The sequence below is a fragment of the Triticum urartu genome, chromosome 6A, assembly GCF_056163025.1.
Source record: "Triticum urartu cultivar PI428250 chromosome 6A, HENAU_Tu73, whole genome shotgun sequence".
In the NCBI taxonomy this organism is placed as follows: domain Eukaryota; kingdom Viridiplantae; phylum Streptophyta; class Magnoliopsida; order Poales; family Poaceae; genus Triticum; species Triticum urartu.
The window spans coordinates 204,540,671-204,561,229 of record NC_141878.1 but is presented as its reverse complement, the minus strand read 5'-3'; the positions used below and the strand labels follow the sequence as shown (position 1 = coordinate 204,561,229).

The window sequence follows — 20,559 nt, the reverse complement described above, 5'->3', positions numbered from 1 at the left end:
GACACTTCCACAAAACCCCTGACAGGAGGCACCAAGACAATGTTCTCGTCACAAAACCATCGGAACGATTCCAAGATACCCGCGTGATCCTAAAAAAAATTTAGTGAAATTTGAGAAGAGAAGAGTCAAAACTCTACGTCAGGATGCCTCACCAGAGCGATGAAGAGACTGGGAAGTAAAAAGAATTCCTAAACTCTCCGATATATAATTCCTAAATGACTCAAAACATTTTTCTAGACTCAACAACGGCTGCTAAAAACGATCAAACAGTGGGGGCTCCTAAGGTCGGGGAAGGCTCTGATTACCAACTTGTAACGCCCTCGATGCGGCTATATCTCCCACGTGTCGAAGCACGACTTAGAGGCATAACCGCATTGAAAGCAATGTCGCAAGTGAGGTAATCTTCGCAAACAACCCATGTAATACAATAGGGGAAAAGATACATAGTTGGCTTACAATCACCACTTCACACAATTACATGAATAAAGCATTACATCATCCAAATACACTCAAGGTCCGACTACGGAACCAAAATAAAAGAAGAACCCCAAATGCGACAAAGGTCCCCGATCGACCCCAACTGGGCTCCACTACTGATCAACTAGAACGAAGCAACACAAAGGACAAGATCTTCAACGAGCTCCTCCTTGAGCTTGGTTGCGTCACCTGCTCTGTTCAACGGCACCTGCAAGTTGCGTTACGCGGTCCAACCCGGCGCGCGCCGCTCAGTCGCTGACATCACGAAGGCTTCGGCTGATACCACGACGTCGAGTGCCCATAACTGTCCCGCGTAGATGGTTAGTGCGTATATGCCAGTAGCCAGACTCAGATCAAATACCAAGATCTCGTTAAGCGTATTATTCTGAAATAACCACGGACACCAACCAGGGCCAGGCTCACCTCTCTCCTAGATGGTATCAACCTGCCCTGTCGCTCCGCCACAAAGTAACTATCGGGGGCCTTCGGGAACTCAGGCCCACCTCTACCGGGATGGAGCCACCTGCCCTTTCAGTCCCCAACATCGGAATCACTCGCGGGTACTCCTACGAGCCGACCCGACTTTAATCACCACAAGTATCATATATTATGTATAAGTAAATACCCGTGACCACCTCCCAAGTGATCACGGCCCGATAGTATAGCATGGCAGACAGACAAGAATGTAGGGCCACTAATGGTAAACTAGCATCCTATACTAAGCATTCAGGATGGCAGGTAAGGTATCAACAGCTGGAGCAACAATGATAGGCTATGCATCAGAATAGGATTAACGGAAAGCAGTAACATGCTACACTACACTAATGCAAGCAGTATAGAGGAGAGTAAGCGATATCTGGTGATCAAGGGGGGGGCTTGCCTGGTTGCTCTGGCAAGAGAGAGGGGTCGTCAACACCGTAGTAGTACTGGGTAGCAGCGGCGTCGGTCTCGGTGTCTAGCAAGAGAAGAGGGGGAAGAAACAATAAATATAATGCAAACAAATGCAAGACGATGCATGACATGGCAAAGCGTGATGCTAGGTGTGCCCTAACGCGGTACGAGGTGGTACCGGTGAAGGGGGAAACATCCGGGAAAGTATCCCGGTGTTTCGTGTTTTCGGGCAAAGGAGCCAGAGGGGGAAAGTTGCGTGTTTGCTATGCTAGGGATGTGTGGCGGACGAACGGGCTGCGTATCCGGATTCGTCTCGTCGTTCTGAGCAACTTTCATGTTGAAAATAATTTCATCTGAGCTACGGTTTAAAAGATATGATTTTCTAAAGATTTTATTAATTTCTAGAATTTAATTAATTAATTAATTTAATTCGAAAATGGATTTATGACATCAGCATGAGGTCATGCTGATGTCAGCAGTCAACAGGGTTAACTGGTCAGCCTGACCAGTGGGTCCCACTTGTCAGAGACACATTTTAATTGAACAATTTAATTACCCTAATTAGTACTCCCTTCATTCCAAAATATAGTGCGCCCGCGCTTCCCGAGGTCGAACTTTGACCATAAATTTAATGAACGAGACCGACTGCGGCGGGAGAAAAAGTTACATAATTAGAAACTTCTTTCGAATACGAATTTATTGATATAATTTTTGCTCCCGCTGCAATCGGTCTTGATAGTTAAATTTATGGTCAAAGTTGAAACACAAGGATAGAGGAAGCACTACATTGTGGAATGGAGGGAGTATTAATTAGGGGGTAGGCCCCACTGCCATACTAATTAATTAGCTAATTAACTAACCAGGTTAATTAGATAACTAATGTTTAATTAGTTTAATTATTTGATTAGTTTAATTAATCAAAATTAATTAAGTTAATTATTATTTCCTTTAATTAATTAATTATTTTTATTTTTATTTTTTTAAACGTTCTGTGGGGGTTGGGCCCCACATGACATAGGCAAGGGGGCCATAGCAGGTGTGGGCTACGGGCACAGCACGAACGGGCGAGGGGGATACGGGCAACGGGCGGGTGCCCATTAACGGCGGCTGCGGTGGCAGGGATGAGGACGGCGCACGCGTGCGCAGCGAGCACGCGCAGGAAGCAGCAGCTGCGGCGCGAGGCGATGGTCGGCGGCGGGAGCAGCGGGGCGCGCCTGCAGGCGGGCTGGGCGGCGGCCAGTGAGGGGGAGCAGCGCGGGGCAGGCGCGCCGGGGCAACGATGGAGAGCAACGCGGGTCGGCGGGGCCGTGCGGCTGCGGGCGTGGCTGCGGTGCAGCGAGCGCGAGCGCGCACATGCGTGAGCACGAGCACATGCGCGATGGGGGGCGGTGAGCGTTCGTGCAGGAGGGGGGGCAGCGGAGGCCGCGGCGGAGCTGCGGTAAGGCAGCGCGGCACGACGACGTGGTCGGCGCGCGGCGACAGGCAGCGCGAGCGCGCAAGCGAAAGAGAGAGAGAGAGGGGGTGCGGGCTCACGGTGGGGGGTAGGGCACGGGGCAGCGGGTGTCGTGGGGGAGGACGGGGACGTCGTCGGCGTCGAGGAGGCAGGCCGGTGGGGGGGAGCGCCGGCGGGGTCCAGGCAGGGAGGGGCCGATGGCGTTCGGCGGCGACGTCGGGCGTCGAGGGCGCGGTCACCCCGACCCCGATCCGGATCGAGGGAGCGATGGGGGAGCGAGTGGGGGGCGAGCGGGGCGAGTGGGGTGACGGGGTGGACGGCTAGGGTTTCGGGAGGGGTTAAGGAAAGGGAGTGGGCCGGCTGGGCCTTTGCCCAGTTGGGCCGATGGCCTGGCCGGCTGTGGCCTGGTGGGCCGAAGCCCAAGGGGCCGGGGGTTCTTTTCTTTTATTTTTGCTTTCTGTTTTGTTTCTTTTCCTTTTATTTATTTTCTTTTACTGTTTTAATTCAACTTAGGGCATATAAGTATTTTATAAATTTGTGTTTTCTTTACTATAATTATCTATGTAATATTTAGCACTAACCGAACATTTTTATTTTGATGTTTGACAATATTTAAATTTTGAATTTGAAAGTTTCGAACCGACGCGAAATTAGCAACAGTAAACGAGGTGACGTGACATCATTAGCAGAGGTTCATTGTAGCTTAAATATCCGGACGTCACATCCATGCAGAGCATTGTTGACATAGAAAATTGCAAAATACATATGGATCTGAATGTAGCAGACCCGTTGACTAAACCTCCATCACAAGCAAAACATGATCACACCTTAGTACTCTTTGGGTATTAATCACATAGCATGTGAACTAGATTATTGACTCTAGTAAACCCTTTGAGTGTTGGTCACATGACGATGTGAACTATGGGTGTTAATCCCATGGTGATGTGAACTATTGATGTTAAATCACATGGCGGTGTGAACTAGATTATTGACTCTAGTGCAAGTGGGAGATTGAAGGAAATATGCCCTAGAGGCAATAATAAAGTTATTATTTATTTCCTTATATCATGATAAATATTTATTATTCATGCTAGAATTGTATTAACCGGAAACATAATACATGTGTGAATACATAGACAAACAATATGTCACTAGTATGCCTCTACTTGACTAGCTCGTTGAATTAAATATGGTTAAGTTTCCTATCCATAGACATGAGTTGTCATTTGATTAACGGGATCACATCATTAGAGAATGATATGATTGACTTGACCCATTCCGTTAGCATAGCACTTGATCTTTTAGTTTGTTGTTATTGCTTTCTTCATGACTTATACATGTTCCTATGACTATGAGATTATGCAACCCCCGTTTACCGGAGGAACACTTTGCGTGCTACCAAACGTCACAACGTAACTGGGTGATTATAAAGGTGCTCTACAGGTGTCTCCGAAGGTACTTGTTGGGTTGGCGTATTTCGAGATTAGGATTCGTCACTCCGATTGTCGGAGAGGTATCTCTGGGCCCACTCGGTAATGCACATCACTATAAGCCTTGCAAGCATTGCAATTAATGAGTTAGTTGCGGGGTGATGTGTTACGTAACGAGTAAAGAGACTTGCCGATAACGAGATTGAACTAGGTACTGAGATGCCGACGATCGAATCTCGGGCAAGTAACATACCGATGACAAAAGGAACAACGTATGTTGTTATGCAGTTTAACCGATAAAGATCTTCGTAGAATATGTAGGAGCCAATATGAGCATCCCGGTTTCGTTATTGGTTATTGACCGGAGACGTGTCTCGATCATGTCTACATAGTTCTCGAACCCGTAGGGTCCGCACGCTTAAAGTTCGATGACGGTTATATTATGAGTTTATGTGTTTTGATGTACCGAAGGAATTCGGAGTCCCGAATGAGATCAGGGACATGACGAGGAGTCTCAAAATGGTCGAGACGTAAAGATCGATATATTGGACGACTATATTCGGACATCGGAAAGGTTCCGAGTGATTCGGGTATTTTCAGGAGTACCGGGGAGTTACAGGAATTTGTATTGGGCCTTAATGGGCCATAAGGGAAAGGAGAGAAAGGCCTCAAAGGGTGGCCGCACCCCTCCCCATGGGCTGGTCCGAATTGGACTAGGGAGGAGGGCGCCCCCTTCCTTCCTTCTCCTTTTCCCTTCCCTTTCCTTCCCTCCTACTCCTACTACTTGGAAGGGCTCTAGTTCTACTAGGAAAGGGGGAATCCTACTCCCGGTGGGAGTAGGACTCCCCTAGGGCGCATGGCGCGCCCTCCCCCTAGAAAAGGGGAAATCCTACTCCCGGTGGGAGTAGGACTCCCCTAGGGCGCATGGCCCGCCCTCCCCCTCCTCCACTCCTTTATATACGGGGGCAGGGGGCACCCCAAAGACACAACAATTGATCTCTTGATCTCTTAGCCGTGTGCGGTGCCCCCCTCCACCATAATCCACCTCGATCATATCGTAGCGGTGCTTAGGCGAAGCCCTGCATCGGTAGAACATCATCATCGTCACCACGCCGTCGTGCTGACGAAACTCTCCCTCAACACTCGGCTGGATCGAAGTTCGAGGACGTCATCGAGTTGAGCGTGTGCAGAACTCGGAGATGTCGTGCGTTCGGTATTTGATCGGTCGGATCGTGAAGACGTACGACTATATCAACCGCGTTGTGCTAACGCTTTTGTTTTCGGTCTACGAGGGTACGTGAACAACACTCTCCCCTTTTGTTGCTATGCATCACCATGATCTTGCATGTGCGTAGCAAATTTTTGAAATTACTACGTTCTCCATCATGTAGGAGTAACAAAACAAAGAAGAACATCTAAAGAAAGGAAATAAGCAGACACCTATTTCTTCCGAGCAAATGTACACGCTATGACACAACATGATCATGCTTATCAATTGAACATCAGGAAGGAAGAAACTACCATATGCCAGTGCGGAGGTAAGGGCCAGCACACACGGCGAACGAGGCATCGATGGCGACGGGATTTTCATCTAGCACGGTGGAATTGATCAGTGTGACGACATCAAATCCAGAACTCCCAGCCCATATGTCTCTCCCCTCGACTGCAATTGTCACAACAATAAGTATATTAATCAATATCTATGGACACAGCTGCATGAGGGAACAACAGAAAAAACACATCAATCAGTATGCTTGTACAGTACACACACCTTCGATAACATTATATTCTCCTTTCGATATTTGATTTCTACCACATAATAAGAACCGTCATCCATCCTTCAAAGTCCTGGTTGTTAATTCTGCATCATGTGTGTGGTAATCTGGATTCAGCAAACTCTGAATCCTTTCCTGATAATCTCAGTGTTATCAACTTATCATAGAAGAAGAATTGTTTGAAAAAACCTACCAGAAAAAAGGTTGCCACGGGACAAATCAAGAAACCTATTGTCCCAATTTTAAATCAAGCAACAGCCAACTCACCTTATTGAGTACACAACCAGAACCATCATCCGTTGCACATAGAGGAGAAGGACATCGTAGGCAAAAGGGAGTGTGTTGGCGGCAGACAACGATGCCTTTGGTTTCTCATCAGTCTCGTCTAGGCTTCGATTGCATATAAGTAAGCGTTACACGGGGTGGGCCACTGCTCCAGTAACAAATTTGTCGATTTGCCATTCATTTAGCCTGACTTAGCTTTTAATGTGTTCCTAGCTCTCACCCTTATTATATCTCTAACCGGCCACACGATAACTTTTCTGCTAAAATTGTTGCAGGTGAATTTTGGCCTTCCCTTCATCTTTCACTCTGTCAAGTAAATCTGAACTTATCCTATATCAATTTATGAATGCAATAGTATTAAATACTAATGGCAAATGGGAAAAGTTGTTGATACAACTTGTAACATCTTAATTTTGGAAGAGAATGATTAACCAACTGCAATTGGAGTTACTTAAGTTCAATGCTTACTATACAATATGTACTATCTATCTATGTCAGAACACTTCTAAGTTCTTGCAGGAATGGGAAACTCTCATTGTAGACTCACTGTTTGGGCAATAAAGATCACTTATGGGTATTACTAATCTTATTATGCCAAATGTCAAATATTACCAGGCAAACAGAAGTGATGGCCGCACTGTGAAGAGCACCTTAAATACCATCAGCAAATATGTATGCGTCATTGTAAGTATATCTTGTACTGTTCACTGCTTGCAGATCAAATTAACAGTAAGAAAGTGCATAATCTTCCCTTGTCAGAACCTGAAATCAGAAAAAAGGTACATACGGGTGATTCTCACCTTGACGCTGAACGGGGCAAGCAACTGCTTGCAGCAGAATTAGTGGAGGACCAGCCCTTGTTCATCGCAACCAGCTTGGCCGGGGGGTAGAACGTGTCGACGGCCGTTTAAGGTCATCCCTTCCATAAGCTCTTCTTGCGAGATTGGGATGCTCCGACCGTCCGGCGGCCGGCGGCCCACAACGGCAACGCGATGCCTATGACATGGAGGAAGTTTGAAATAAATTCGTCGCACCCCGTTCGATGCCTATGCCTGGCGGTGGCGACCGCCACTCAGGGTCGAGATCGAGAGATTGAGTCGTGGCTTGATGTTCGCGCCGGTAGTGGCTGGGGGCAGCGGCACACTAGGGTGAGGGTAACACAGCCAGGTCGAAGAAGAGGAGAGGTCGGGGAGAGAGACGAAAGAACGGGGCCGAGAGAGAGGAGATGCTCGTGTGCTCATGGGCTTCGTGGGACAGAATATTTGTGCGTGAAACTGGCCCAACTAACCAGAGGCCACCGAAACGGTTTCTGGAGTAGCAGCCCTTAGGACAGCCGGCCTAGTTAGCGCTAAACAACGATCTGACGACCAGAAACATTTCAAACACATGATCTGACGGCCAAAATTGCAAGTGCGTGAGAGAGCTCGCTTTAGGCTCAGTTTTACTGTCCTTAATAATAGCTGGAGTAAGAATTTTTCAAAAGATCACCTAGGAGCAAGAAAAGCTTACAGAAATAGCGATTTTTGTTGTCTTATTATTCAGGCCATCAGCATAATTGTCAGGGTAAAGCCAGCAGTATAATTGTCGTTGTATGTTAAATCCTTAGTGACAAAAAAAGGATAAATTTGGTACTACAATTCAACCTGCTAATCTAGAAACCGATTTGACCGCAAGTTAAGTTGACATGAACGCTCCTATAATAGAAGATAGGGTTATCTCTACGTTATGAAGGCAGATGAAACATGAAGCTCTCTACTAATGTGCAGCAAGAGCATTGCAACATCCACTAAGGCCCAGTTCTTTTCGTGGTGGATTCTGCAGAATCAAGATTCTAGAAATTTCTCACAGAATCTGTCGCCTAGTTCTTTTCTAAGATTGTAGTTTGAGATTGTGGATTCAGTTATGTGGCGAAATGTCTGTACTGCCCTTAGACAGAAAATGTTTGATGAATTGTTAACACTTTAGCTTTAGCTGCACTGACTTTCTCCATCTAAAACATACAGCCATTAGCGCATCTATTCATCAGCACATACCAAAATTACCAAGCACCAAGTAGCAGTACCAAATTGGCAATTACCAAATTGAAATTGTCAAGCGACAGATACAAATTTAAACATACATCAATGCATTAGCAGTACCATTTATTCATCAATACATGCATCTATCCATCCATCTATTCACCTAGATGTTAACAGAGAAACAGAAAAGAATACAGAGGTAGAAGAGAGACGAGACAAAGAAGAAGAGTTCCCATCGGGCGTCTAGGCAGGGCGGCCAGAGGCGACCAGAGGCGGCGGGCTGCCCGTCCAGCGGGGTCGCGAGGAGCGAGGCTGACGGAGCTCCCGTCCGGCGGCGACGTGAGGAGGGGTGCTGTCGGTGTTCCCATCTGGCGGCGGCGAGGCGGGCCGTCGTGAGGAGAGGGGCCGCCCCAAGGCGAGAACCGGCGTGTAGGCTGGGCTGCCAGGGGGTGGCCGGTGGCGGGCTGGTGGAGCTCCCGCCGCCGCTAGCGCTCGTGGGGATCGAGCGTTTGCTGGGCCGTTCAGTCGTGCAAAAGGGGCAGTTTGGCTGTAAATTATTCCTCCAATAGGGGTACTCTCATATCCGAAACGTTTTCTTTGGTGGGACTTACCAGAATCCTGGGATTCTGTGAAAATCTATGTTTTTCGAGGATTTTGAATTGCACTAGGATTCTGCAGAATTCGCTCGAGATTTTGGAAGGCAAATCGAGTTCTTTTCGCTCAGGATTTTCCAGGACGAGATTCTTCACAATCTGTTCAAAAGAACTGGGCCTAATTGCCGAATGCAGCGGTATTCTTTCGCTGGAGGTCATTGCTGGATTTGCTTTAGCTCTTCGGGCTGTTTTTCGTAATCTCCAAGCCTCTTCAACCACCGTAAACCGAGGTCAGATCCAGACTCAGCTGCTATCTGGAACTGCTCCTTTGCCAGCTTTACTGGGTCCTGCTGTATGGTCCTTTTTCGCACCTTCCCAGTTGACGGACTCTTGCCTGAGTTGAACCTGGTAATGACTTCAGGCACTTCAGCACCTGAAACAACCACACGGTAAGCATAAACAGATAGGCCTGGAGTCTGGAGTAATCTAACAATTCCAGCCAAAATTAAACAAAATCAGTTGACCAAGAGCTGTCCAAATTAATGGTGAAACCATAACTTCACAACCTGTTTACTCTAAAATAGCCATTACAAGAAGGATAATATAAGGACACATGATTATCTCTTGAAACGTTAAGAGTTACTCCCTCCGTAAACAAATATAAGAGCGTTTAGATCACTAAGAGTTACTCCCTCCATAAACAAATATAAGAGCGTTTAGATCACTACTTTAGTGATCTAAACGCTCTTATATTTCTTTACAGAGGGAGTACTTGTCTACAAACCTTTCAGAAGAAGGGAACCATATGCAATTGCAGCTCCGGCATGTCCCTGAGATGTCAGAAAAACAGAAATAACAACGTGATTCATGGGTTGCAAGTAAATAAGATAATTTTGAGGTGATCTATTTCATTTACTACCTTTTCTGAAGCTCTATGGAAACACCACATAGCTGAAGCTATGTCCCTCTTAACGCAATCCCCAGTTATATATACAGCACCAAGAAGATACAAAGCACCAGGATGCAACTGCATTCAAAGATAGGTAAAAGCTGAATATGCTTACCAAGAAGCATAGTAGAAAATATATGATCAACATTCAGGTGGCGAGCATACCTGGTCAACAGCTTTCTCTATATAATGAAAGGCCTGTTGATCAGACTGAACATGATCATTCTACAAGCAACAAAGGTAACCATCAACTGAGGTGAAGAAATATTCCACAGAAATGGTCTAAGGAATGAAACTATCATTTGCCCAGCAAACAACTAATATTCGATTAATAAAGTGCCCCACAAAAAAAAGAATTAAATAGGTGGAACAGAAAGATGCCAAAAGCAGATGAAGAGTGAAAACCTCAACTCTTAGCCGACATCCAAGTTCATACTGTGCCTCTGGATCACCCATGTTCGCAGCTTCAACAAGCAAAGCAGCACCACTGTACGCATGAAAAGTGAGAGATGAGCATAATTCACATGAAATGTGTACTGAAGGCAAGTTTTGCTTCATGTGGAGGTAGCGGAATAAATGTTCCTACTAAAACGCAGCAAAAGAAAAGGATGGTTTGCCTCACTCAATATTTTACGATTTAATTGAAGGTCAAAAAAGTAAACATCGTTCCCAATTTTCTTTTCCAATCAAGGAGCTGCTAATCTCGTTAATCTTCTGTCCTGGTAAGTACTAATGCAGCAATTATTGCTGACTAATTGGACACGTAATGTTGTTAGTAACCGCAATTCAAATATATTGCCAGTACAAATTATCTCAAAGCGCCAAACTCAAGGCATACCAGTGGTTTATTAAACATTTTGACCAAGACAATAAGGTTCAGTTCCAGTTAGGATTTTGAATAGGTTCACCCGCAAAAAAAAAAGGATTTTGAAGAGGTTTTGACCCACAAAATTTCAAGTTACTCTTTTCTATTCCCTCTGTTTCTTAATATAAGACTTTGTAGAGATTTCAATACGGACTACATACAGATGTATATAGACGTATTTTAGAGTGTAGATTCACTCGTTTTGCTCTGTATGTAGTCCATAGTGAAATCTCTAAAAGGTCTTATATTTAGGAACGGAGGGAGTATTAGATAGTAGATACCAATGCCCATCAGGCCATTACCCCATTGCCCAAATGCTGCATACACCTTATAAACATCAACCGAGATTCATAAGCAAAGCTGTGTGACATTCACACGAACTTCTTAACTTTGTTGGGGAAACTAGTATTTCTCATGAGCTGCTAAGCATAGTAGCTACAAGAGTAACGAGACCCATACAAGTAGCGGTGACTTGGACATCAACAAAGACACACTTTTATGGAAGATTTCTTCACACTGCCTGATATGTAAATATTACTAAAACACTTAATTAACAAGGTATACCTACAGCGCTAGCCAAATTATATGCAATGCAAACAAAATTATCCTGCAGCTTTAGCTCTGTCAGATAAAACAAGCACAGTATTATCTGCAACTGGTCCGTCAGATAAAACAAATACTAAGAAATAATTCTGGTATGCAACTATCTAACTGAGGCGCAATGGTATCCAGTATTCAGAATCATGGCACTTACATAATAGCCAGGTCCTTAAAAAGGATAGTTCGCAAAAAAAAGGTCACTTATAAAGGATTCAAATTGAGTCAAAACAACAACATAACTACATAAGCAACGATAAAATTAGTTGTTTGCATCACGTTCACAGATTCCTGGAATAGCAGTGAAACAACAAAGTAGTGTACATGCCATATGAGCAGGTTGAACGACACAGCAAAGTAAGTAAATTAACACTAACATCATGGGAGGTAAAATTAACTCACATTGCCTTGCACGCCCCGGGAACATGGTACTTGAAATGCATCTTGGCCAGCCAACATCTCGCGTGAGTATTCATATTGTCGATCTCTAGAGCCAGCTCAAAGTTCTCCTTTGCGCCCTTCGACACCGAGAAAGAATCGCACAACAAAAAGTTAAAACCCCAACAACAGGTCACAACAGAATGGTTCCAAATGGGGGAAGAGAGGGAACGTGAATCCAGAGCTGTACCCTGAGAAGTGGGATTAGTCGCTTGTCGTTGCGGTCGGCGAAGTCGATGACGCGATCGACCTCCTGTAGGGCGCTCCAACCCTTGGCCACCAACTCCATTGCCTTCTTGTTCCGGTCGTGAATCCATCTCTGCAACCACAAAGAAGTTTATTCACCGCCTGGCAACATACTAGAGCATGAAATCAAATAGATACGTAGATGCGCGCGTCTCATCCGCGCCACACTCACCTGGTGATTCAGCGTCGAGGCCAGCTGGGAGACATGGCCGGACGGGGAAGACGAAGCGGCGGCGGCAGCGACCCGCCGCGCCGATGCGGCGATCATGGCGGGGTGACGCCCTTCTCCGTGAGCCCGGCTGCAGAGGGGATGACAGGGTGGTCTGCCCCCCAAAAAAATTATAAGCAATATGGACATGTGAACATTCTAACTAATTACGAATATCACAAAGAAATAGATCAATATGGTCTTACAAACACACTAAAATTCTCAATTAAATCTTAGTTTTGCATAAAGAAGCCTACATATTACATACTACATGGAACATACTCCCTCCGTTCCGAATTACTTGTCGCAGGTATGGATGTATCTAGATGTATTTTAATTCTACATACATCCATTTCTGCGACGAGTAATTTGGAACGGAGGGAGTAGTAGATAGTGCATACCTTGAGAAATTCAAAAAGACTGTTTCTGGCCTACGTTTTTGCATTGCCATGAAGATATCAATTATATCAGCTTCATTCACCTCTGAGAAAGCATCCCTCTCAATGTATGTGACTAGGCCGAAATTATGTGCAAAATTATGTATGGATAGTGCAAAAATGAAACCCTAAATCAGAAATTAGGGTATTTCGGTACCTTCAATTCCGGAGGCTGGTGTGGTGACTGAGCGGCAGTGGCTGCCGCCAAACTTGCAGGGGGGCGAGGGCAGGGGCGCCAGGCTTCCGGCCGGCGGCAGGGGCACGGCCGCGCGCAGGGAGGGGCGTGGGCAGGGAGGCGCGGCTGGACCAGAGGGCCGTCCGGCCGGGCGGGAAGGAGAGGCGCGGGCGCCGGGAGGCTGGGATCCGGGCTCCGGCTGGCGACCGGCGGTGAGGTCGCGAGGAACGGCGACGGCGAGGCGGCTGGGCGTCGATGTCGGGCAGTGGCACAGTGCTGTGCGAGGGCGTCGCCGTGTCGGGAGGAAGGGCTCTGCTCGATGTGGACTGGGCCGCGAGGACTATTTCTCGCATTTAGCGAGGCTCGCTGAACCGTTTAGAAATAGAAAAAGTAAGAGAAAATGAGGGCCTGGGTTCGATTCTGTACTGCATAGAGTTTTTTTTCTTAACACAGTACAGACGCAAGCGCTTATATACACGCGCAGACACTCACCCTTATAAACATGTACACACTCTATTTTTATGAGCATCTTCAAAAGACTGAGCCGGCATATTATCTTGAAATTTACGAAGTCACCGTAGGCATCTCATCGTCAACGTGAACGTCTCGAACTTGAATCCTGGTGGATTGAGAATATCATAGTCCCTCTAACCATCCAACCACAGATTGACTACATAGAGTTGCTAGCCGCTATGCCACTTATCATTTCGCGTTCGCACCCTAGTTGATGTAAAAGACCGGAGCTTTCTTTTCTATTTCTCCTCTTTTAATGCTTATTCATTTTTCTTCTTTTCTTTTCTCTTCTCCAACTTTTCCTTTCTTTTTTGCATTTGTCCCTTCGTTTTTTTCCTCCTTTTTCATTTTTTGTTTCTCCTTTCTCCTTTGTTTTTTATGTTTGCTTTCGTTTTCACTCTACATTTTCATATATGTCAAAAATATTTTTTGTATAAGTGGTCAACATTTTTTGTATACACGTTCAACATTTCTCAAAAACTTGTTCAACATTTTCATAGTTATTCAAAAAAAATCAAATGCTTGATCAACATTTTTAATACTTATTCAACATTTTCAAATACTTGTTCAACATTGTATTATACTCGTTCAACATTTTCTAATATCTATTCAACATTTTTAAAATACTGTCGAACAGTTTTAATACTTATTCAACATTTTCAAATACTTGTTCAACATTTATCAAATTTTTGCTCAACATTTTTAAATACATGTTCATCATTTTTTATATACTTGTTCAATATTTTTTTAATACCTATTCAAAATATTTAAAATATTTTTTCAACATTTTTAATACTTGTTCAACATTTTTCAAATACTTGCTCAACATTTTACAAATTCTTGTTCAACATTTTTTAATACTTATTCAATATTTTATCAAATGTATTTTTGAAGAGTGTTTTTAATATATATATATATATATATATAATATTTTTAAAGTATAAAAAATGAAAACAAAAACAAAAAATGTAAAAATAAATAAAACTAAGGAACATGCCGGTGTTGCCAGCGCGGGTGGCCCAGCCTAGACGCTCACGCGCTTCAGCGAGTCAGATGCCTCGACTCGCTGAACGCGAGGAATAGCGATGCCCGGACTGGGCGTGGTTGTATTTGTCAACTGGTATGTATACTGGGCCATTTTTTTCTGGCCCTGTAACTAGATGTTCCAGCCCATGATAACGTTTTTTCGGAAACCTAGGAGCCTCCGCTTAGGCGATTAGGGTTTCGTGGAGCACGGCGGCGCTCGCCAGATCTTGATTGGCGGGGTGCGTGATTGGCCGAGCAAGATGTCCTCATCGGGCGCCGGCAGGGGGGTGGGTCTAATCCCACGCCTGGGCGGACAGAGAACCAAGGAGAGAAGGCGCAGGCGGCACCAGGATCGTCGGGCGCGGCTAGGGCTCAACTGGAAGAGGCCCTTGGAAAACTCGGGATCACCGACAAGGAGGCGACGCCTCTAGTTATTGATGATCGGGAAGACGAAGCTCCGGTGAAGTGGCTACTTGCAGGGAAGGTTTTGAACCGCAATCTCCTCCATATCCGAACCATAAGCAATGCCCTTCGCCCAGCTTGGGGAAACCCTAGGGGGTTGAAGTTCACGTCCATGGGAGATAATATGTTCGTGGCTGTGTTTGAATCCAAGAGAGACAGAGATCAGATCTGGGACGGATCGCCGTGGCATGTGAGCAAGAACGCGGTAATCCTTGCTGAATTTGAGGAGTGTATGAGGCCGGATGAGGTGAGTTTTGACCGGCTGTAGTTATGGGCACGAGTTATCAATCTTCCCTACAATCTCAGGGATGATGTATGGGGTAAAGAAATCGCAAAGCAGATTGATAAGAAGGCTTCCTCGGTGCAGTTTGACCACACGGGAGATTATTTGCGCGCGAGAGTCACCATTGATGTGAGTAAACCTCTGAGGAGGTGGATTTTAATTGAATCAGCCAGGAGGAAGAAGCAAGACTTGTATGAGATACAATATGAAAATGTGCCGCACTTCTGTTTCTCCTGTGGCCGCTTGGGACATTCGGAGCTCTTTTGCCCTACCCCGGGGAAGAGAGACAAGAACGGAGATCTCCCCTTTGGGGCAGGCCTGCGTGCTCCGGAGAAGAGGAGGAAAGATTTCTCGGGTGACAGTACGAAGAGAGAGCACACTACAGCCAGCACCAGCAAACGAGAATCAAAGAACTCTAGTAATGTTGCTACGGGCAAAACTACTATGGAGGTTACCTCACCGATCAAATCTCACTTACCAAAAAGAACGGAGGTGCCTACCCAGGAATACCGAAGAGTTAATCAACCACTATTGTTGAAATCTGCTGTGGAGCATGAAGACATGAGCAATAGTGAGGATGGTTCAGAGGGACATAATGAAGAGGACAGGCTTAGGAAGAAGAAGAAGAAGCCAACACCAGAAAATTCGGCAGAGGCTACGGTGCAGCCCTGCCCGTCCAAATGAATTGCATGAGCTGGAACTGCCGGGGGCTTGGGAACCTCGAGGCAGTTCGCGAGCTTCGCAGCATTGTGAAGCAAGAAGGTCCTGCCCTTTTATTTGTAATGGAAACTAAAATAAGGGCAAAGAGAGTGGAAAACCTGAAACTCACGTTGGGGTTTGCGGGTTGTTTCGCAATCGATAGTGATGGTCTGAGTGGTGGTGTTGGACTGTTCTGGTCGAAGGAAGTTTCAGTTGAGTTGAAGAATTATAGTCTGAGTCATATTGACGTCATAGTTAAGAAGGAGGGACAAGTTTCTCCGCCATGGAGATTTACAGGTTTCTATGGAGCACCGAGAGCAGAGAATCGTTACCATAGCTAGCGCTTCATGAGAACTCTTTATGCGATCCAACATCGAGCTTGGATCTGCGTTGGTGATTTTAATGAGACCTTGTATGGGTCCGAGCACTTCAGCCGGGCGGCACGGCCGGAGTGGCAGATGCGGGCCTTCCGCGAGGTGGTGCAAGAGTGCGCCCTACAGGATCTAGGGTGGAATGGCTTGGAATACACATGGGATAACAAACAGCAAGGGGAAGCGAATGTGAAAGCACGACTCGATCGTGCGCTCGCAAATGAGGATTTTTTCAATCTTTTTCCCCTTACTCGAGAGACATGTCAGTTCCATAGAATCTGATCATTGTTTTCTTATAATTGAACTTAGTGAGCATCAACTTATGAATAATAAAGGGAAGAAGCAGTTCCGTTATGAGAATGTATGGCAGTCTCATGCAGACTATGATGAGCTTGTAAATGAATCATGGAAGAGGCTACATCGGGGACAGGGACTTGCAGGTATAGCCGGTACCCTGCAACAACTACAGGGCGAACTGGGTACCTGGGGTGCCCGGGAGTTTGGGAACCTTTCCCGGACTGTTAAAAAGTTGTAGAAGAAGCTAGAAACTCTCCGGAAACATTCAGTGGGGCGTGGTCCTTCTGATGAGGAGGTAGTTACAGCACAAAAATTGAGAGAAGCTCTTCGGCAGGAAGAAGTATGGGTGCGACAGCGATCGCGAGTCCGCTGGTTGCGAGCCGGTGATCGGAATACGTCATATTTTCAAGCCCAAGCAAGACAGCATAAGCGTATGAAAAAAATCTTGAGGCTGAGAAGACGGGATGATACGATCTGTCAAACACCCGAAGAGGACAAAGAAGAGGTTCAATCCTTTTATCAGATGCTCTACACCTCTCAAGGTTTTAATGACATGGAGGGCTTGCTTCAGTTTGTACCAGCGCGGGTCAGCGAGGAAATGAATACAGAACTGACCAAGCCCTATGTTGCCGCTGAAGTTAAGGCGGCGCTGTTCCAGATGGCACCCTCAAAGGCGCCGGGAGTGGACAGTTTTACAGCAGGTTTCTTTCAGCGACATTGGGCTCTTGTGGAAAAGGACCTAGTGCCGGTAGTATTGGATTTTCTGAACGGGGGAGAGATGCCAGTGGGTAGAAATGACACTTCAATTACTCTCATTCCGAAGGTGAGACACCCCCAGTCTATCTCACAGTACCGACCTATATCGCTCTGTCCAGTGCCGTATAAAATTGCGGCAAAAGCTATAACCAACCGTTTGAAACCTTGGATGGATGCGATAGTGGGAGAGGAACAGAGTGCGTTCGTCCCGGGACGACTCATCACAGATAATGTGCTTGTTGCTTTCGAGAGTATACATTCGATGAAAAGAAGGAAGAAAGGAAAACAATTTTCATGTGCCGTTAAGTTGGATATGATGAAGGCATATGACCGGGTGGAGTGGCATTACCTGGAAGCAATGCTTCTCAGACTGGGCTTCGATGCTCTTTTTGTTCGTCTGATTATGAGGTGCGTCACTTCCGTCAGATTCTCAGTTCGGATGAATGGTGAATTACTACCTTCCTTCACCCCATCTAGAGGACTGAGACAAGGTTGCCCTGCGTCCCCCTTCCTGTTTCTATTATGTGCGGAAGGACTAACCTCCTTGTTAAATCATTTTGGTGGACATTTTGTGGACAGAGGTATTCAGGTGTCATGCAGGTCACCCTGGATCAACCATCTACTCTTCGCCGACGACAGCCTCATCTTCATTAGTGCGACGGTGGAGTGTCGATAGATTGAATCAAATCCTACAAATTTATGCAGACTGTTCGGGGCAGAGTGTGAATAAAACAAAAAGCTCGGTTTTCTTCTCTTCGAATACGCCAACAGGGAGACGCCACATAGTGAAGCAAAGGTTGGGTATTTGCGTGGAGGCATTCAGTGAGCGCTACCTTGGTCTTCCTACAGCAGTGGGAAGGATCACCAGCGAGACGTTTGATCATATTGGCGATCGGGCGCGGACTAGCATGCGAGGATGGTCTGAAAGGAATTTTGCTTGTGCAGGACGTGAAATTCTTGTGAAATCAATAGTGCAAGCAATACCTACCTTCAGCATGTCCTGTTTCTGCCTCACGAAGAAAGTTTGCAAGAAGTATACAGCAAACATGGCGAAATATTGGTGGAGCAGCTCACTTGATAAACGGTCTTTGCACTGGATATCGTGGAAGTCGCTCGCATCTCCAAAATTTAACGGCGGAATGGGCTTCCGTGATATGGAACTCTTCAACATTGCTCTCCTAGGAAAACATGGTTGGAGGTTCATGACCAGCCCAGACTCTTTATGTGCTCGTGTTATGAAGAGCAGGTACTTCCCAAATACTGATTTCATGCATGCAACAATGTCGCAATCATCCTCTGCCATATGGAGAGCTATTGTGGCTGGGCGGGAAGCTCTTCGAGCTGGTCTGATTATGCGTGTTGGGGATGGCAGTTCCATCTCTGTTTGGAATGACAAGTGGATCCCAGGTACAATACGCATGTTCCCTATGATTAGGCCAGCCAATTCTCTAATCCAGTTTGTTCAGGAGTTAATTGATGATGTAAATTGGAGATGGAAGGATGATCTAATCCGTAACACTTTCCTAGCACCAGACGCAGAGGCTATCTTAAACATATCACTACGCAATGGTGGAGGAGAAGATTATTTTGCTTGGGCTTTTGAAACCTCAGGTGTTTACTCTGTCAAATCGGCGTACCGTGCTCTCGTGAATCAAAAGAAGCGTGTTGCTCTAGAGGAAGGGACGGCTACCGGCACCTCACAGACAGATCAACAGATGTGGACATCACTTTGGAAGCTCAAAGTTGTGCCAAAGGTGAGAGTATTTTGGTGGAGAGTAATCCGTGGAATTCTCCCGGATGAAGCTACCCTGAAGCACAAACATATTAAACCTTTAAGCATATGTAATGTATGCCTGGCAAAAGAGGAAGATCTAATGCATGCGTTGGTTCATGCTCGCATGCAAGACGATTCTGGGATGAAGCCCAAACTTGGTTTGATTTCCGTCTACCAAGGCTGCATCCTAATACGTGGTCAAGAGATATACTCTGTGATGATCGCTTCACGGATCAGGTACGCGCAAAGATTATTTCAGTTATGTGGGCTATTTAGACCTCGCGCAACCGGTGGACACACGAGAAGGAGCATACTGATCCGGTGCAGTCTGTTCGCCGTATTCGGGAGGATCTTGCAGTCCTGGAGATCCCATGTGTAGATGCATCCATCCTTCCAGGGCATGGCTGGAGACCGCCCGAACTTGGTTTTGTCATGATCAACACTGATGGCGCCATCAACTCCGATTCAGGAGTGGCAGGGGCGAGAGGTGTCGCCCGCTCTTCGACAGCCCTTCTAGCAGCCTGGTGCAAACCGCAGGTTGGTATTACCGACCCGCTCGTCACTGAATCCTTGTCACTACGAGAGGGAGTCCTATTTGCAAGTCTCAGGGGCTACTCACATGTGATCATGGAGACGGACTGCCTGGAGATTGTGAATCTCTGGAACGATCGCCACAACACTCGCTCGATTGTGGCTCCTATTTTGGTAGAGATTGGAGAGCTTACTATGTCGTTTGATTTTTTACTATTCAACATGTAAGTAGGACAGCTAATCTTCCGGCTCACTTATGTGCGAAGCGTGCCTGCTCGCTTATGGTGACTGAGAGTTGGTTGGACTTAGAACCCTTGTTCCTGGTCATGAGCCTGTTGGCGGATGATCGTAGGAGCTCCTTTGTTTGAATAAAGCTCTCACGTTTCACTGCAAAAAAATAAATAAATAGAGATTTATATGTATAATAGGCTGACCCAAAATCCAAAGGTGGGCCACGACGCACCCTGGCCACGTTGTGGCTCCACCGCAGTTGTGCAGTGGTGGATCTAGGAATTTAAAATAGGTCAGTCTATCTACAAAACAATGATAACAAATATGACATGTGAACATTCTAATAATTAACCAATAGCACATAGATATAAATCAATATGATCTTAGAAAAACAATAATATTCTCAGTTAAGTCTCAGTTTTGCATTAAAAAAAGGCTACATGGTACATACCAATTCTTCAACAATTCTAAATACATTTTAACATCCCTTGCATTAGTATCAAACATAGCTGAACAATAGAAAATAAATCAACCAATATAAGGTTTGAATCCGAAATTGACAAAATTAGGGACCATGGAAATTTAGGATAACCGTACATGTGTAGCGTGTTTAATCGTGGGACGGTGGGAGGGCTAGCTAGCAGCCGGTGGTCGCAGGTTGCTGCTATAGTGCAAGGTAGGGTGCACGTATCACGTGGGCAGGCTTGCACACCGCCGACCGCCGAACAGGACTAGGCTATGGGCTGGGCGGCTGGGTGCGGTGAGTGAGCGGGCGTGGC

The 20,559-nt window shown here is 46.0% G+C and overlaps 1 protein-coding gene and 1 long non-coding RNA gene across 9 annotated transcripts; both read right to left on the bottom strand.

Annotated features, from left to right (window-relative positions):
* Window positions 1–209: 209 nt before the first annotated feature.
* On the bottom strand, window positions 210–7,539 carry LOC125515867 (uncharacterized). 5 transcript variants are annotated; one of them, XR_007287150.2, is made up of 4 exons: window positions 7,112–7,539; window positions 6,023–7,018; window positions 5,773–5,914; window positions 210–1,432 (listed from the first exon to the last, which is right to left on the bottom strand). It is a non-coding gene; the product is annotated as an uncharacterized LOC125515867 (long non-coding RNA). The 5 variants fall into 5 exon arrangements; XR_007287152.2 differs by lacking the exon at window positions 210–1,432 and having other exon boundaries at window positions 5,567–5,914; window positions 6,023–6,161; window positions 6,294–7,018; XR_007287151.2 differs by lacking the exon at window positions 210–1,432 and having other exon boundaries at window positions 5,567–5,914; window positions 6,023–6,641; window positions 6,924–7,018.
* An 878-nt stretch (window positions 7,540–8,417) lies between these two features.
* On the bottom strand, window positions 8,418–19,948 carry LOC125513244 (uncharacterized). 4 transcript variants are annotated; one of them, XM_087527574.1, is made up of 9 exons: window positions 19,804–19,939; window positions 12,190–12,340; window positions 11,962–12,090; window positions 11,736–11,851; window positions 10,277–10,358; window positions 10,037–10,096; window positions 9,842–9,949; window positions 9,707–9,752; window positions 8,418–9,355 (listed from the first exon to the last, which is right to left on the bottom strand). In XM_087527574.1, the coding sequence occupies exons 1-9, from the start codon at window positions 19,875–19,877 to the stop codon at window positions 9,138–9,140; spliced, it is 984 nt and encodes a 327-aa protein (XP_087383700.1). In that variant the 5' UTR covers window positions 19,878–19,939; the 3' UTR covers window positions 8,418–9,137. The 4 variants fall into 4 exon arrangements, with proteins under 4 accessions (XP_087383700.1, XP_048534253.1, XP_048534252.1 ...); XM_048678296.2 differs by lacking the exon at window positions 19,804–19,939 and adding an exon at window positions 12,820–13,986; XM_048678295.2 differs by lacking the exon at window positions 19,804–19,939 and adding an exon at window positions 12,627–12,691.
* Between the last annotated feature and the right edge of the window lie 611 nt (window positions 19,949–20,559).

Bases quoted from the DNA above. Each gene is read 5' to 3' on its own strand.
- LOC125513244 (XM_087527574.1), bottom strand. From the start codon at position 19,877: ATGACCAGGAACAAGGGTTCTAAGTCCAACCAACTCTCAGTCACCATA. The intron at 12,341-19,803 runs GTGAGCCGGAAG...TTTGGGGGGCAG, and splicing joins CAGGCACGCTTCGCACATAA to ACCACCCTGTCATCCCCTCT. The intron at 10,359-11,735 runs GTGAGTTAATTT...TCATGCGTACAG, and splicing joins CCCGGGGCGTGCAAGGCAAT to TGGTGCTGCTTTGCTTGTTG.